Consider the following 16539-nt stretch of genomic DNA (forward strand, 5'->3'; position numbering starts at 1 on the left):
AAACTCTCGATGCTCCATGTTAATGCATCGTGAGTTTGAGGGGAGATGTTAGAAAATATTATTATATATTAGTAGTAAGGGTATTTTAGACAATTCTAGACAATTCTATTCTTTTATATATATACTCATTGTAACCCTATTAACTTGTGGTTTTGGTTCATTCTATGTTATGAAACCCTAGAGTGGTTGTTTCTCTGCTTCCTCTTGCTTTCTCTTTTCTCTGTTAACACTATCAATTTCTTCTTTTCACGAGTTGATAAAGAGTTTTTGTTGATTACTGTTTTGTTTCCTCCATCTTCAAGAAAAACATTCCAATTTCGGACTAGTTAGCCTCCCTTCATCCTTCAATTCTTCTTTAACTGCCTCGTGGGGTGGAATTTTTTTTCAGGGTGTATAGCTCCTTGAGGCACTTCTCAATCTCTTTTTCTTCCTCAATATTAAGAACATTGAGAGTTTCTGTCAAAGCTTGCTTAAGAGGACTTAGAGTATACATTTGTTTTCTGGCTTTTAGAATTACTTCATCAATGACATCCATTTGCAAACATGCTTCTTTGTCATTTAGATGTTTTATGGCTTCAAAGAGATTAAAGCTAACCTCATCATTTTGTACTAGGAGTTTAAATTTCTCTTCATCCACATCAATCATGATTCTTGTAGTTTTCATTAATGGTCGACCCAATATAAGAGGAACTTCATCATCTTCCTCCATATCCATTACTACAAAATCCACAAGAAACATGAATTTATCCACTTTAACTAGGACATCTTCAACCTCACCATAGGGGCGCTTGATGGACATGTTATGTAGCTGTAGTGTCATTCTTATAGCTCATATTTCCAAATCACTGAACCTCTTGACCATGGAAAGAGACATAAGATTATGCTTGCTCCTAAATCAAGAAGTGTCTTCCTTATTGATAAGCTTCCAATTGTGATACGAAGAGTAACTCTCTCAGGATCCTTTGAGTTTTGAGGCAAGGGTCGTTCAATTATTGCACTGAACCCAACTTCAAACTCAATAGTCTCTTCATCAATGAGTCTTTTATTTTTGGTCAATATTTCCATCATAAATTTTCCATATGTAAGCATCTGCTCAAAGGCTTCAAAGAATGGAATATTGATATGTAATCTTTAAAAAATATATAGAAACCTTGAGTATTGCTTTTCCTTGAGTTTCATAGTTGGAGCATGTGGGTAAGGCAGTTTTTACATAGAAGAACTTTTCAGCTTCTTCTTCTCCTCAACCATTAAGAAGCATGTCATCCATTAGGTCTTTTAGCCAATGTTAATGAATTTATTAATAGCATTGTAGAAGCTAGCAAATCCTCCAGTGGATCTCAAATGAGGATGTTGTTTGTTATGCTATTAAGGATGAACACAATGACCAAGCCTAGTGTTGTATGGAATGCAACATGGAAGTTGTTATCATACGGAATTATTTATAATATAATGAGGATACTTAATATTCCAGGTACTTTTATTTGAACATTTATATTTAAAATTTCGAAATAATATAAATATCTTTTGTACGTATTAATATTGATGTTTTAACATGTGATTTGTATATTGTTTAGGACTTCAAATATCTGATGATGAATTGAAAAATATTTTCCTAATTAAGTTGGATAATTAATTGATGGAAAACCGAAGAGCTTTAACATATTTTAAGTCTTTGCCAAAAGCTAAATATGTTGATGTTTCAGAATTTCAAAATAAACTCATAGCAGATGAGTTGAACTATGATTGAGGTGAGTTAAAACTACTCTATACAAAGTTATTGCAATCCTTGATTGAAGAGTAACATGATGTCTACCAAACAATCATGAAATATGTTTTATCTCATGATGTTGGGTTTTACTTTTTGTATGGATATGGCGGCACTGAAAAAAACATTTTTATCGAAAACATTGTTTGCTGCTCTTAGGTCACAAGTTAAAATTGTGTTTTATGTTGCTTCAAGTGGTATTGCTTATTTGTTACTACATATTGGGAAAATTGTTCATTCTACTAACAAACAATCTACTTGCAACATTACACAACATGACCCAAGAGAAAATCTTTTAAGAGCAACAAGTTTATTCATTTGGGATGAAGCTCCTATCATGAATAGATTATGCTCTAAACCTTTTGATTGAAAAATGAGAGACTTGACGAAAAGAGAAAGTGAAGCTAGCTTGAAGAAACCATTTGGGGGAAAAGTTGTTGTGTTTCGGTGGAGACTTTAGACAAATTTTAGTAGTGGTAAGAATGGGATCCAGAGGAGATATTATGAAGGTAACTGTTAGTTCTTCATGAATTTGGAAGAATTGTAAAGTTTTAAAGTTAACATAAAACATGCGATTGAGTGGTGATACAATAAGTCCATTAGCTAATTGGATATTAAAAATAGGAGATGGTATCATGGAGGCTAATGAAAGTGATGAAGGTAAGATGGATATTCCAAAATAATTGTGTATTTCAAATATCAAATATCAAATATCAATCAAAATAATTGTGTATTCCAAAATAGGAGATGGTATCATGGAGGCTAATGAAAGTGATGAATTTGTTTATCCAAATATCAATCAAAATATAGAAAATGAAAAACTTTTTGAAGACCAAGCAATTCTTGTTCTTACTCTAGAGTGTGTTGAATAGGTCAATAATTTGTTTCATCTTTAATTCCTGGAGAGTCAAAAGATTATTTAAGTTTAGATTCAATGTGCAAGTCATATCAAGATTATGAAGTCTACATTAATTAGTTTACATTTGAATTCTTAAATGATATGAAATGTTCAGGAATATCAAATCATCATTTAACATTGAAGGTTGAAGGGCCTATTATGCTCTTAAGGAATATTTATCAAGCAAATGAGTTATGTAATGGAACAAGGTTGCAAGTGAAGGAGTTAGGTACAAATATTATAACTGGGAAGAACATTGGAGAGACCATATTTATTCCAAGAATGGATTTAGTGCCTATAGATTCAGGTTTTCCATTCAAATTCAATGAGACAATTCCCTACATGTTTATGTTTTGCAATGACAATTAACAAAAGCCAAAGATAATCACTTTCTAAAGTTAGGTTGTATCTACATCGGCCAGCTTTTACACATGGTCAACTCTATGTTGCTATCTCTAGAGTTACAACCAAAAAAGGTTTGAAAATATTGATTTTGGATGAAGATGGCAACCGATTCAATATAACCAGTAATGTTGTAAACCCATAAGTTTTTAATAATATGTAATAATCAGTTGCAACCATTTTTGAGACTACATATTTGGTGTGGCCTTCCTATTGATTAAGGTACCACAATTTTTCTATGAACACTTATATTTGTGGTTTTAAACAAATGCTTACTTTTGATTGTTGTTTTGTCAATGTTCGAAGACACTCAAACAAATTTCATTTGATGTTTAATGATTTTTGTTATGTGATGCTTATCCATTCAAACTTTGAATGATTATTTAATTTCATTTTTATAGTTTTTACTATTTTAAAATAAAATACTCTAAAATAAATTTATCCTCGTGCGTTGCACATGTGTTAAAACTAGTACAGAACAATATGTTAGTGCAAAAGTTTTTCTAGTACAATCCTCTAATTAATGTTTTGATGATAACAAATAGATATAAACAAAAAACAACAATTCTCTAACTATATATGCTAAGTGTGCAGACTAAAGCAAAAATTTATGTTAATAACTATTCAAAGTAACTTAAATTACAAATAATTTAGCGATATTCTATTGGAGCGAAAACGTAAAAGAAATAATGTGGAAACAAGCATAACAAAACATGTATCACTATATAAGGTAAAGTTTGGCAGTGTAAAGTTTGGTGACACGCACTCGTATTATCACAAGCTTCAGTTGACTCTGAATGCGAGCAACGTAGTATCTCAGTTGCCTCTAATAAACTCAATTGGATTATATTCCTCTACCTCTAATACTCAAGCGTAATAAAAATTCTTCTGTCTCTGACTCTGATACACAAACGCAACAAGAATTCGTATGCCTCCAACTCTAACAATCGTAACAAGAATTATTATGCATCTTCCTCTAACAAGCATGATGAGCAATTGATTGCCTCTTCCTCTAATTATCTTATCAAAGCGTCTTGACTTTGAACTACTTTGTATCCTCAGGAAAAGTCAACACTCTGTCAAAGGTATTGCTTATGGAAAATTCAATGCTCTGATAAGAGTTAATGATCTAAAAGACATCCTCTGATCAATGTACTTTTTGTGCACACCCTCTGTTAATCATCCATAATTTGTTTTCTATGATAATATACATCCCCTGATAACATGTTGGCTCTGATGATCCGTAAGGTAGTACTCTGACTATTCTATCCTCTGATCCCGTACCCATTGTTCCTTTTATTGTCATACATATTTGAAGGAGTGATTCATGGGAGTCAGTCCTAAGCTCAATGGATAGATTTATCCTCAATGGTTAAATTGTTGAAATCCATGAAGATACATGTTGTCTTTCTACAAAGTGAAGTACATGAGTCTGACCCTAAAAGTACAAATGCCATACCCTAAAGGACTGTCAACGAAAACATCTCGATGGGAACTTCCTCCTTGTATTTAAGATGAAATGGGTCTATCAAGAAAGCCAACACAACATAGAATAAAGTAGTGCAATTCTGGAAAATCCAAGAACACATCAAAAAATGATGAATGAAAAATTCTCTTAGTAGAGAGTTATTATTATTGACGAAAATCAGTAAAAGTGTTTTCATACACATGAACTGATATAAGATTGAATATGTAACATCCTCTCAATGATAGTTAAAATCCTCGAAACATATTTTGTGAAATCAGACACAAACTAGAACTGATGTAGATCAGCCTAATAGTGGCACAACCCCTTCATTCTCAAATTGGTACTTGAAAAGGTACAAGACCCTCATGAACCTTAACGGCGAGATGTCAGTATGTTAAAGAATGGTTCTCGGAACGAAAGCCTAGAGAGGCTATAGATTAGTCCTCGGTCGTACTGAGCCAACGATCGTACTGAGCCAAAACCTCTCTGAAAGGGGAGGACTAGACGTTGAAACAATTTGTTGTGAACTAGTATAAAAATATATGTGTCTCTTTAGTCTCTTTTAATTATAGCCTTTTAGCTCTTTAGGACTCAAACTTACTCTTGCTAAACTTCTTTCAATAGAAAGTTGAATGATCTAATAAAAAACTGTCTTTATAAGAAAAACAAATAGTTTTTAAAACGATAAACTATTCAAACTCCACAGGAAACAATTTTTGTAACTTACAAATACATTAAGAGTGTTATGAAAATAACAAAAATTATAAAACAATATAAATAAGGCAGAAAGAGATAATGATAGAACAAGAGAGTATTAAATTATGGTCTTCAAGTTACATTGTTACAAGGCCATATATGAATCCTATTCATAGGACTTAAATCTTGTAACTTACAAGTCTATTAATAATTTATTATTAGGTGTATTAACATAATGAATTGAATGACCTTTAATTATGAGAATTATAAGGTGTAGAAAGATAAACATGCGTCAAACTCTAATTATTCACAATAAAAAGTGTATTGTTAAGTGCACTATCATAATAGAGTGAGTGATTTTTAACGGCAAGAGTTATAAGATATACGAATATAGACATCCACCGTACATGCAATTATTCACACCATTTTCATAATTATATCTCTTAATAGAAGAAATAACTTTTTTATTAAGTCCCAAAGCACGTTATTTGTAAATTTTAATACAATAGAATTAAAAATAAGAAATTTATAAATAATAAAAGCAGGATAGGTAATTATACCAAACAAGTTCACTAAAACAGCTTTCTAGAAAATTCCCTTTACTTTGTTGTGGCCACTTTTCTCCACTCATAAGCATGTGTTGGAAGCTTCAAAAGGAAAAATCACTCATTCACAGTAGATTACCAATTTCTTTCACACAATTTGATTCCTTTCAGCATTTGCACACCTAACTTTACCATTATTTTTTCTATGGAGGAGAATGCATTTAAGAATAGAAGTCGTAGTTCTTCGCATTAAGTATGATTGACCTCAATCCTCCAATAGGTGATAAAATCATCAAACATAGGCCAAAAGCAATGCAAACCTATAATCAATGAAACGGGATTAAACCTAACTTGAAACAGAACCATTTAAAAAATAATATTTGAAATAAAAACCAAAGTAAAACATACATAGTTACTCCACCAAGACAAACTGAATCTCCTTGGTTTGTAGATTGCAAGCCACATGACACATGGTAGCTGAAAATTAAGGAAGAAAATGAAAGATTAATTGAATGAAATAGTTATTAAATCATAAAAACTATTAACTATATTAAAATTCTCTAAACTTATTAGCTTACAAAGTATGTTGTTGGTGCAAAAGCAAATCCTCCAAAAAATCCTAGTAGACCACCGAAAAATGGGAAGGTAATTGCAATAAACATTGTGAATGCTGAAATCATAAAAACAATAATATGTCAATCCATATTAGTTTGAACAACAAAAAGAAATCAACTAAAAGTTATATTACAACTTAGTTTGATTTGAATAATAGGAAGATTTTTACTTACCCACATACGCATTTCGCACAATGAAACGAAGTGTTGTGGTAGGCTTGAAATTCAACTTTTTCACCATCCCAGTTTCAATCATATCAAACACCGGCATTGCATATATCTACATTTACAAAATTGAGTCAATGTACTTTAATTTTATACCAAAATAAGATTTGTGTTACAAAATGTTTTTTTTTACAATTATGTACCCTTTTTTAATAAAAAGCATTTACAGTTTTTTCAAAAATGAGAATTAAGAAGTTGTAGAGTTATCACTTACATCTTTTTAAAAAAAGTGAATCTAAAAAATGAAAATTACTAAATAAGAAGTTTTTTAAGTTATAGTTTTAACAAAAATCATATTTTTTATTTACACCTTTCTTAAAGAAATATTTTCATTATTATAAACAAACACAATAAATTAGGTTGTTATTAAAAATATCTAAAATATAATGTCAAAGATATTGAATGTGAAGATAAAGCATAACAAATCAATCAATAAAAGATTAAAAATAAGTTTGAGCTCCACTCACCTGATAACTTCCAATAACATGGATAACAACAAACATGTTTGCCATTGCAATAAGCCATTTAGGTTTCTCTAAAGTGACGAGAATGTTGTCATCAACACTGTTACCAAACATCCAGTAACCAATGAGAGCAACCGGAAAGTAACACAGAGCCACAACTATGTAGGCGACAATCACTCCTCTCCACATAGGACCCTTTGACGGCTTTTCTGGTGTTGAAGGAATAGTTGCTTGAATTTCAAGCACCACATTGTGTCCAGCATAAGCAAAAGCTACATCGCCAAGGGCATTGAAGAAGCCAAAGACAGTTCCTGATGTAGACTTGGATTTATAACCATATTGAACATCTTCTATAACACCTTTATGAGCAGATGCTGCCCAAGCAATTGTAGAGTAACTACACCATGAAAAAGTTAACATCAATGTCATATTTAAACCTTGAGGAAGATGATAAATTAAAACAATTAGTGACTACAAAATCAAATGTACCTTAAGGACATGACTGCTGCTGCCAAAGAAACACCAGAAATGGAGTTGAAGTTGGGGAGATGAGACAATACAAAGTGAACAGAGGAAAAAATCATAATGAAGTAAGTCAACTTGATCTTTTTGCAGTCTGAACAAACAGTATTATGGAACTTCTGCAAAGATTTTCCTCCGGTGACCATGTAAACAATGTTTACACCAACTTCAACAATAATTTGTTGTGGTACAACAATATAGAGACCTAACTTTTCTCCAAAAGCATGTTGACCAAGTTCATGGTACCTATCAAAACGTTTTCCTGGAACCATTTCATGCATCTCAACCATTTGCCATAAGGTGTATAGAGTTATTATCCATGAGAGAACTAGTACTGTTACTCCAGGACCCCTGGAAAATAAATACATTGTGATTTTCTTGTCAACAAATACATGCTAATTTTGATTTAAAAACACATTTTATATAAAAAAAAATGTTGTGGTTCTTTCTTTCCTTCTTTTATGTGTAAACACAGGTAAGAAATAAAATTATTATAATAGTATTGAAGCACCTATGAAGCACATACATCTTTCAGATTAGCCGTGTTTTTGTGTCCGTATGACCTTTATACAACACATCTCTCATATACTTTAATCAAATCTCTAAAAAAAATATTATTTTTCTTTGTTTCAACACACTTAAGACATTTTTTTAGCACATCTTAAATACATTTATATAAAATTTAAGGTGTGTTGGAACAATGATAATCAGGAATAGATTAAAGACATTAAAGTTTTTATGTCATAGAAGTTTTGCAATAATAGATTAATGAAATAAAGTGAAATATTATTATATCTTATTATATATATTTATAATTGGGAAAATAGTCTAATTTATTCATATGAATTAACCCTATTCTGTAAGCAATATATTAACTTTGTTAATTTATTTTTATACATGATTTTGTATAATAAAAAGTAGAATTAAAAATATACCATCCAAGCTCGGACATGGCATAAGGGAGACTAAGAACACCAGCTCCAACCATGGCAGTAACATTGTGAAAAGCAGAGTACCACCATTTTGCATTTCTTGAAGAACTAATTGGAAGCCAGTCTTCAAGTGCCTTTTGCTTCTGAATATTTTCATCTATCTGTTTAATCAACAACAACAAATAAAATTAGCATGTTGTCCTACAAATTAAGAATAGATAATAAATAAAAGGAAAATAATGACTTTATTAAATTAATTATTATTAACTATCGGTGTATTCCAGTAATTATATATGCAAAGTGAAAAAATAATAAATTATAAATATACTATTCATTAAATAATACAATTAAAAAAAGACTTAAAATTACATTGGAAACTAAAATTGACACTAATATACAATAACTTTTTTTAAAATGTGAAAATTATTATGAAGCTAGAGAATAAAATTTTAAGACATGTTTGGTGTGAATGATATGGTAGAGACATAATATTTTATTTGATATTATTAGTATTTAATTTAGTTTAAATTTAAGACAAAAATTTAACTATATAAATAAAATTAGATACTGTTCAAAAATAATTTACCATTTCTTATTATTTAATCAAATATTAAATTAAAACAAAATATAATACGATAATTATATTAATTTCGTCTCTTATTCCACTGATCAAAGGTACCTAAAATTTTCTAATGAATAATCAAACAAAGTTTTATTTGGAGACTCCTTATGTACGAGGGAGTCCTTTCTGATTTGATAGGCACTAAAGGCCATGTCATCGATTACTTCCATCACTAAAGGCAAGTGGGAACACAAACTCACAAAGAGCACCCAAACTTCTTGGAAAGTTCCTAGAAAAGTGCTTGTCTTTATCTAACCTTGACTTTTGTGCACCATATAATTTGACAAGTTATGGCAATTGTGATATCGTATTTCAAGTTTCAACTTGAGGGTAGATATTTTTTTTGCCTCATCAAATAAAAAACCTCATACAAAGTATATTTTTTTTAGGCTTTAATTGGGATCCACTTAATTAAGAAATGATATTGTACTTAATTATACTTTAATTAACATATGAGTAAAAATTTATTTATTATGACATTAAACTATTAATTTTGTTGGCAGGGGAATAGAACAAGTAGTATATTTCACTTTTCTGTTTTTTTTCTTTTTTTGACAAAGTAATTTTTTTTGTTAAGATATGTTTTTTGTAAACCACTTTACTTAAAACTCTAACCCCGGTTGCACCACAACTTCAAGTATCCTCAGACTTTAACCATTTTAATTTATTATTAATTATGAGACTAATATTTGGTGTGGGACTTGGTCAATCTTAAAAAAATTCCTATCATCTGTGTAGATCGAACTATGGTATTTTTACCCCTAAACTCAGCGTGTGTTGTCAATTGAAATTTTAAGAAAAACATAGTATATTCATGAAAATTAAACTATTGAAGATATAAATGTGTGTGTAGATTCTACGAATCCATGTGCTTGAGTAGTGATGAGAACATGCGTATATTAATCACAATAAATGGAGTATCCGTAAATACATCTAGTTGTCACAGTGTGACTTTCTATTCCGAATAAAAATAGAACTGTGATATTTGACTAGAATAGTCCAAAAAATAATACAAATTGAGAAAAAGTTAAATAGATGACACATTACAATGACATATACATATATTCTAGTTTTGATTTACTATTATATTTTCTAAGTTTTGTTTGGGTCTATCCCATTTTCTTCATAAAAAAAATCTATATTTAATTTCACTTAATACTAAGATTTTTTTAGAAAAGCGTGTCAATAATTTTTTTTCTTAAATATATTAATAGTGTATTAAAAATATACTTAGTTCCTAAAAATATAAATACAACAGGAAAAATCTACCATGTTAAAATTAAAATATAGTGATGATTAAATCAATATAAATATTGTCATAAAAAAAAAAAGATAGAAATTCTTATGTGAAAAACGCAATTAAACACATCACTAAAAACAACAATTAGGATATTAAAAATAATTAACTAATAAATAAAATATTAGGAAAATAAAAAAGTAATATGAAGCAAGAGACTACTTAGATTCAAGGATATAGCATTCACATAAGAATAATGGTGGAGAAGAAAATAGTTGTGAAAAATAATGGTGGTAAGGGGATACAGTATTCACATAAGAATTAAATCAATTTTTTTTCTTTGCGCAGCCAATGAAGATAAAGACTAACAGAGAGAGGAAGGAAGGAGAAAACCGGATTTTTTTATACTCCGTATTTTACTATTTTATTATTATTATTTAATTATTCATAATTTTTTATTGGTTTTTTTTAATGATGACGTGCGTTTTCACAAGCCATTGGTCAACCACGGATAAGAAGAGGGCATCACATGACATTGGTTTGGTCTTCAATCTAGTTAGCATAACCCATGGTTAATTTACTTTCTTTTTTTTATGAACTCGTGGTTAATTTAACTAGTAAAAAATAGTGACTACCTAAAGCTAAAGGGTTTGAATCTTTCAAGTTTGCATTTAAAATCCTATCACGGATTTCCCGTAGACTTAATCTCTAAACCAAGAAAAAACGGTTAGGGCTATTAATGAAATTAAAATCTCTCATGATTCATGGATCATTAACTGTTTTAATTACCCAATAACTAAATATGTTAGAATATCGGAAACATCATAAAACAAAACATTTATCCTCAACAAAACAAAAGAAAACAACAAAGATTAGGATTCTACAATGTTTTTTTCTTCACATATTCTCTCTGCAGCATCGTAATTTTGTTATGAGAGTTAAGTTTATTTTGTCAGACGTATCCCCTTTGTTTTAAGTTAATTTACGTTAAAACTAAAAACGTTGTCTTTTTGTTGTTTCATTTAAATGTATATATGCAGATTTGAATAAACCAAAACAGAGTATACAAAACCCAAATGCAAATAAAGAACATGGTTTTAAAATATGTTCAACGTTTAATATTATTTTTAATGTATATATTATGATTTTAAATTGTTGTTACTGGTCGCAGTTGTAATTACACAGCAGATCTTTATATTAGAAAGGCAATCACAATTGTAATTGTATAGACATCAAAATGAGTATTATAGTTGCAGACTACAATTTAATATCATAAAATATTACAATATGACTTGAAAATAAAAATTATATTTAAAGATAAAGAAAGATACAGGACAAAGATACTTACATCTTTGGGTGCTTGAGTTCCCATGGTAGATTGAGAAATGGTAGACACAGAATGATATGAAAAATAAGGCTGTAGCTCCTTGTGAGCTTTGTGAAAGTCACTAGTTAGAAGGCAATTTGGTCTTGTTAGTATATCATCACCGCTACTTATATATATACTTACGAAGTCAAATGTGAATGTATTATATGAAAGAGAAAGAGGGAGAGAATGACAGAGCGCGTATGAGAGAAAACTCACGAAGAATGGTAAGAGATTCTTTTTTTGGAAGAAAATAACAGTGGGGACCAATAATTATACCATTACGTTACGGGCTTCTTTATACCAACATATTTATTAAATTAAATAGTAATAAATATCCCGCTAATAAATGTCAAAGGAAAATCAAATAAAATATCCTAGCAACGGAATTTTAAAAACCTCTTTATAAATGATCATAAATCAGGTTTATGCAATTACTTCGTACAGCGCATAATATTGATAACAAATGATGAAGAGAATCACGAAAATTATTTTATAACAAATGTTAAAGAGAATCACGAAAATTGTTCCAAACAATAATGTTTTTACATATTCTATAGAAACAAACCTAGAATGAGAGCAATATTAGTTTTAGTAGTAGCCGATAAGTGAGACTAATACAGAACAGCTAGGGTTTTTGTTTCTGATAACCATTTTTAGAAGGTTTTATTTATAAACCCTTATATTGACCTAGCTCACCGTAATTTACGACGTTCTGCGTTTCACTTAATTCATGTCAGTGCATCATACCATTAAATCAAATAAGTCTTACTTATTTACGTTTTTCACCTCTCATTAATCCGATCTCACGTGTGTTGTGATCTTGTAGATTTTTGTAATGTTTGTAATAAAATTAAATCATCTATTTAATATTATTAACACCAATATCTAGCTAACACATGACTAGTACTCAAGTGACAAGAATGTCTTGTGATTTAACATAACATTTTTGTGATAATGATGTTGGTGTACAATTACACTTTTGCCCTTATATTTATATAGAACACAAGTCATTGTGTGTGTCATCGTTGTATAGTTCAATATTATATTTCTTGATATTCGAGTTTACTTAGTAACAACAAATAAAAGCAATATCTCATTTTGATTTATTTCAGCACCACCATGTATTTTACAGTCATACTCCATCAAAGGGCCCACTGATATTACTCCTATAATAAAGAAGGAACAAATTTCATCTAGTTCACTTATGTTCCTTTGCATGACTTGTTGAGTGTTCAGTTGATCAACTTTATAGTTGCCTTGTTACAGCCAAAGTTTGACGGCAATGGAACATTAAACTCCCTATGTAGGGATCATAGTGGTTTCAAGTTAGAGGTTGACGTACACCATTATCACGATGATAATAACTTGTGAAACTTACATAACACAATGCGTAATATTCTCATGGTGGATGAATCCAGTGCACATATACTCTAATGTGCACCTATGTTATGATTTGATATCTCATATCTATAACATGTGAGATAAGGTTATCAGTCCACGTATAACAGTTGGCTACATATATTTAAGAGTAAAGTTCTATAATCTCTCATAGAGTCATCCACTTGATGTTTAATCAAATCGAATTTTACTCACCGAATTTATTACGTTTAAAAAACATAACAACTCAAATTGCCTCATTTTAAAATAAATAATATGATACAAGTTTAAGTTCAAATATTAAACATTGCACCAACACTAATGCCATTAGTAAAGTTTTTGTTTTAATAATATTTAGGTTGGATAATTTGTCTTGGATTTAAATTTAAAACCTTGCATATTTGTGTTAACTTTCTAGTGATATTTACTATTCTGTCTATAGACCAAACAAAAGTTTTCGTAACAATTTTTTTTATTACTAAAGATGAAAACCACAAATAATCCTTAAAACTATTTAGCAAATGGTAACAAGTGCCATAAGGAAATTAGTTAAAAAAATCAAATATAGAAAATGTCAATAAGAAATTCATTGAAACTTGTATTTTCAACTTTTTGAATGTTTAAAAGTTGTATTTTTTTTATTGCAAAACTTCTATTTTTGATTCAATAACAAATGTTTGAGATTTGACTAAGTTTAGGTTTTAGTCTTTTAATTTTTTATTTATTTTACTATGAGAAAAACCTATTTTACAGCATTTTTTTTAAGCCATTTACAACGCTTTTTCAAAAAAATAAGCGTTGTAGTATCTAGCGCTGTAAAAAGATACAACAACGCTTTTTAAAATAAAAAGCGTTATAAAATAGGTAGATATATTGCGCGCTTGTTATATTCGTTTTACAGCGCTTTTTGGACAAAGCGCTGTAAAAGGTGCATTCAATAGATGCATTATTATGCACCTATTATAGCGTTTTTTGAAAAAGCATTGTAAAAGGTGTAAACAATAGATGCATTATTATGCACCTATTACAGCTCTTTTTTGAAAAAACGCTGTAAAATGTGCATTCTTATTTTAGTTTTATTAAAAAAACGTTGTAAATGGAATTTTTAAAAAGCGCTTTTTGGTTTTTTATGGTATTTTTTTAGAAAGCGCTGTCTTTTAATTTTTTTTTTTCCAAAATCATGTTCATCCAGAATCAGTTCACACAATCATTTCACAATTAGTACACAACAACTGAACTATATAACTTTATAATTTAACTTTATAACTTTACATATTTACACAATCAATTCACAATATATTCATATACATATTCACATATTGACAACAGCACAGAACTATATACATATTCATATAATTACATATTCACAACTTTTCAAATGTGCCCTATTCATATACATATAACTATCAGAACTACACAAAACAGAACTACCATATATTCATATAACTATTAAAATAAAACATATAAGTCAATAAATATTTGTGCATTGATTGTAAATGAAATTTTAAAGGCATATATTTCAAACCTTTATTAGAATCTATGTGATGTTATTTGACTTTTGCTTCGACACTGTAGCACCTCTTTGAACTCGAAAAACTTGTAAAGCACTATCAAATAAATAAATGTGATTATTATAGCATTAACAAACATATTATTTATATATATATGTAAGAAATAAATGAATATTACTTACGTGTCGAACATAGTCTTTATATCGGAGTGATTGTTGTAATTGTCGTGCAAGGGATCTAAAGAGTATATAACTTCAGAGGTTGCATTGATTGCAAATAGCCCCCAATGTGTCCTACATTCTTCATTTAAGAAATTTCTCCAAAGACTTGTGCATGCATGTTAGTTTTGAGAAGTTTTTGTTGAAATTTCTTTCAATTAGATTGTTAAGAAATGTTTTAGCTGCATGCTGGTTCTATTTACTGGATAGAAAATTCTATTTTTTTTATCCCAATTATTCAATGCATGAGAGGTGTTTGATGAAAATACTGTGATAACGGCTGTAGGAGCTTTGTGGTATTTAAGTTTGGTTTTCTAAATAAAAACAAAACTATGTAAACAAATCTTAGAATCAGATTTTTTCATGAATTATTGATTTCGAATTTTGAGATGAGACCAATTATGTTGTGTTTATAGGTGAGTTCTTTTTATTAAAGGGTTTTTGTTGTTGTTGTTGTTACAATTAGGGATTTCATTTTCTGGAGTTATTGAAAATAAGTTAGAACGTAGGCTGTTGTTTATGGTTGTGATGTTTGTGAATGAATTATCTATTAGGAAAAATTTAATTGTATGTGCATCACTAGATTTAAGATGATTATGCTTGTCGAGCACGATTTATGCACTTTACCGCTGTTGTTGCCTCTGATGTGTGTTTGTGAAATTGTGTTATGTTACGCTAATTTCTTTTAGAATGATGATTTTAGGTACTGAAATTTTTGAGTGAACTATTTTGGATTATTACAGATTAGGAGAATTAGAGTGCGATGAAATGAAATTTTGCATATAGGTGTTTTTTTTTTTAAAACTGCATTAATGATTTTTTTTTCATGACTTTTATGTTGTTATTAATTTCATGACTTTTATATGTTTACTATTTTTCATGACTTTGATGTGTTACTAAACTCATGACTCCAATGTTGCTTTTATATTCTTGTCTAAAATTTTTATTTTGAATTAAGGTATATCACCTAAAGTTATTTATAATTGTTATGAATGAATAATGCATTTTATATATGACATAACAAGTGCACTTCATACAAAACATTTCAAGTTTTGTACAATATCATTAATCACATCATGTATGGCCTTACTCACGGTGGGACATTTAGGTTATTCCAGGCATGGGATAACAGGTAAAGGAGAACAATCAGGACGCTGATTGGGGTTTGGCCAGACCACCTTTACCAATCAGGACTCAATATCTTGGTGACCCACACTAAGATATTGGGCGACTTTACCTTATTCCAAAGGAAAAGATTTGAGGTCATGCATATGTTGTTCAGAATAATATATATATATATATATATATATATATATAAATAAATAGACATGTTTAATAATAATAATAATAATAATAATAATAATAATTATAGTAATTATAATAATGATGATTGTTTTTTTTTCTTCTTGAGATGTATAACTACTTTTGTATGTTTTATACACCTTTATGAAAGAAACTATTTGAGATTGTTTTCCTCTTATTTATAGAGCTCACTGAGATATTTTATCTCATCCAAATTATTATTATTTTTTTAGCAGCTGGAGGAACATGAGTCATGGATATTAGCATCAGAAGATCAGTTCCAAACTCCTGGACTTAGAAGTTGATCTTTTGTTTTATGATGTAATCAGACAATCGCAGTTTGTTTTCAAGATGTAATATTTTATGAATCTA

General features: G+C 29.5%; 1 protein-coding gene and 1 pseudogene across 1 annotated transcript; one reads left to right on the forward strand and one right to left on the reverse strand.

Moving 5' to 3' along the window:
• The first annotated feature begins 2138 nt into the window (after window positions 1–2138).
• Window positions 2139–3210, forward strand: LOC101512707 (uncharacterized; annotated as a pseudogene).
• A 2466-nt stretch (window positions 3211–5676) lies between these two features.
• On the reverse strand, window positions 5677–11978 carry LOC101505853 (lysine histidine transporter 1-like). Its single transcript, XM_004514741.4, has 8 exons — window positions 11739–11978; window positions 8535–8692; window positions 7567–7950; window positions 7081–7474; window positions 6563–6668; window positions 6353–6444; window positions 6183–6251; window positions 5677–6094 (listed from the first exon to the last, which is right to left on the reverse strand). The coding sequence occupies exons 1-8, from the start codon at window positions 11760–11762 to the stop codon at window positions 5996–5998; spliced, it is 1326 nt and encodes a 441-aa protein (XP_004514798.1). The 5' UTR covers window positions 11763–11978; the 3' UTR covers window positions 5677–5995.
• Between the last annotated feature and the right edge of the window lie 4561 nt (window positions 11979–16539).

This window comes from Cicer arietinum, chromosome 3 (assembly GCF_000331145.2).
Source record: "Cicer arietinum cultivar CDC Frontier isolate Library 1 chromosome 3, Cicar.CDCFrontier_v2.0, whole genome shotgun sequence".
In the NCBI taxonomy this organism is placed as follows: Eukaryota; Viridiplantae; Streptophyta; class Magnoliopsida; order Fabales; family Fabaceae; genus Cicer; species Cicer arietinum.

Coding starts and splice junctions, on each gene's coding strand:
- LOC101505853 (XM_004514741.4), bottom strand. CDS start 11,762: ATGGGAACTCAAGCACCCAAAGAT. Junction 8,693..11,738: donor GAACTCAAGCACCCAAAGAT/GTAAGTATCTTT, acceptor TTGATTAAACAG/ATAGATGAAAATATTCAGAA. Junction 6,252..6,352: donor TTGCACCAACAACATACTTT/GTAAGCTAATAA, acceptor CTTAATTTTCAG/CTACCATGTGTCATGTGGCT.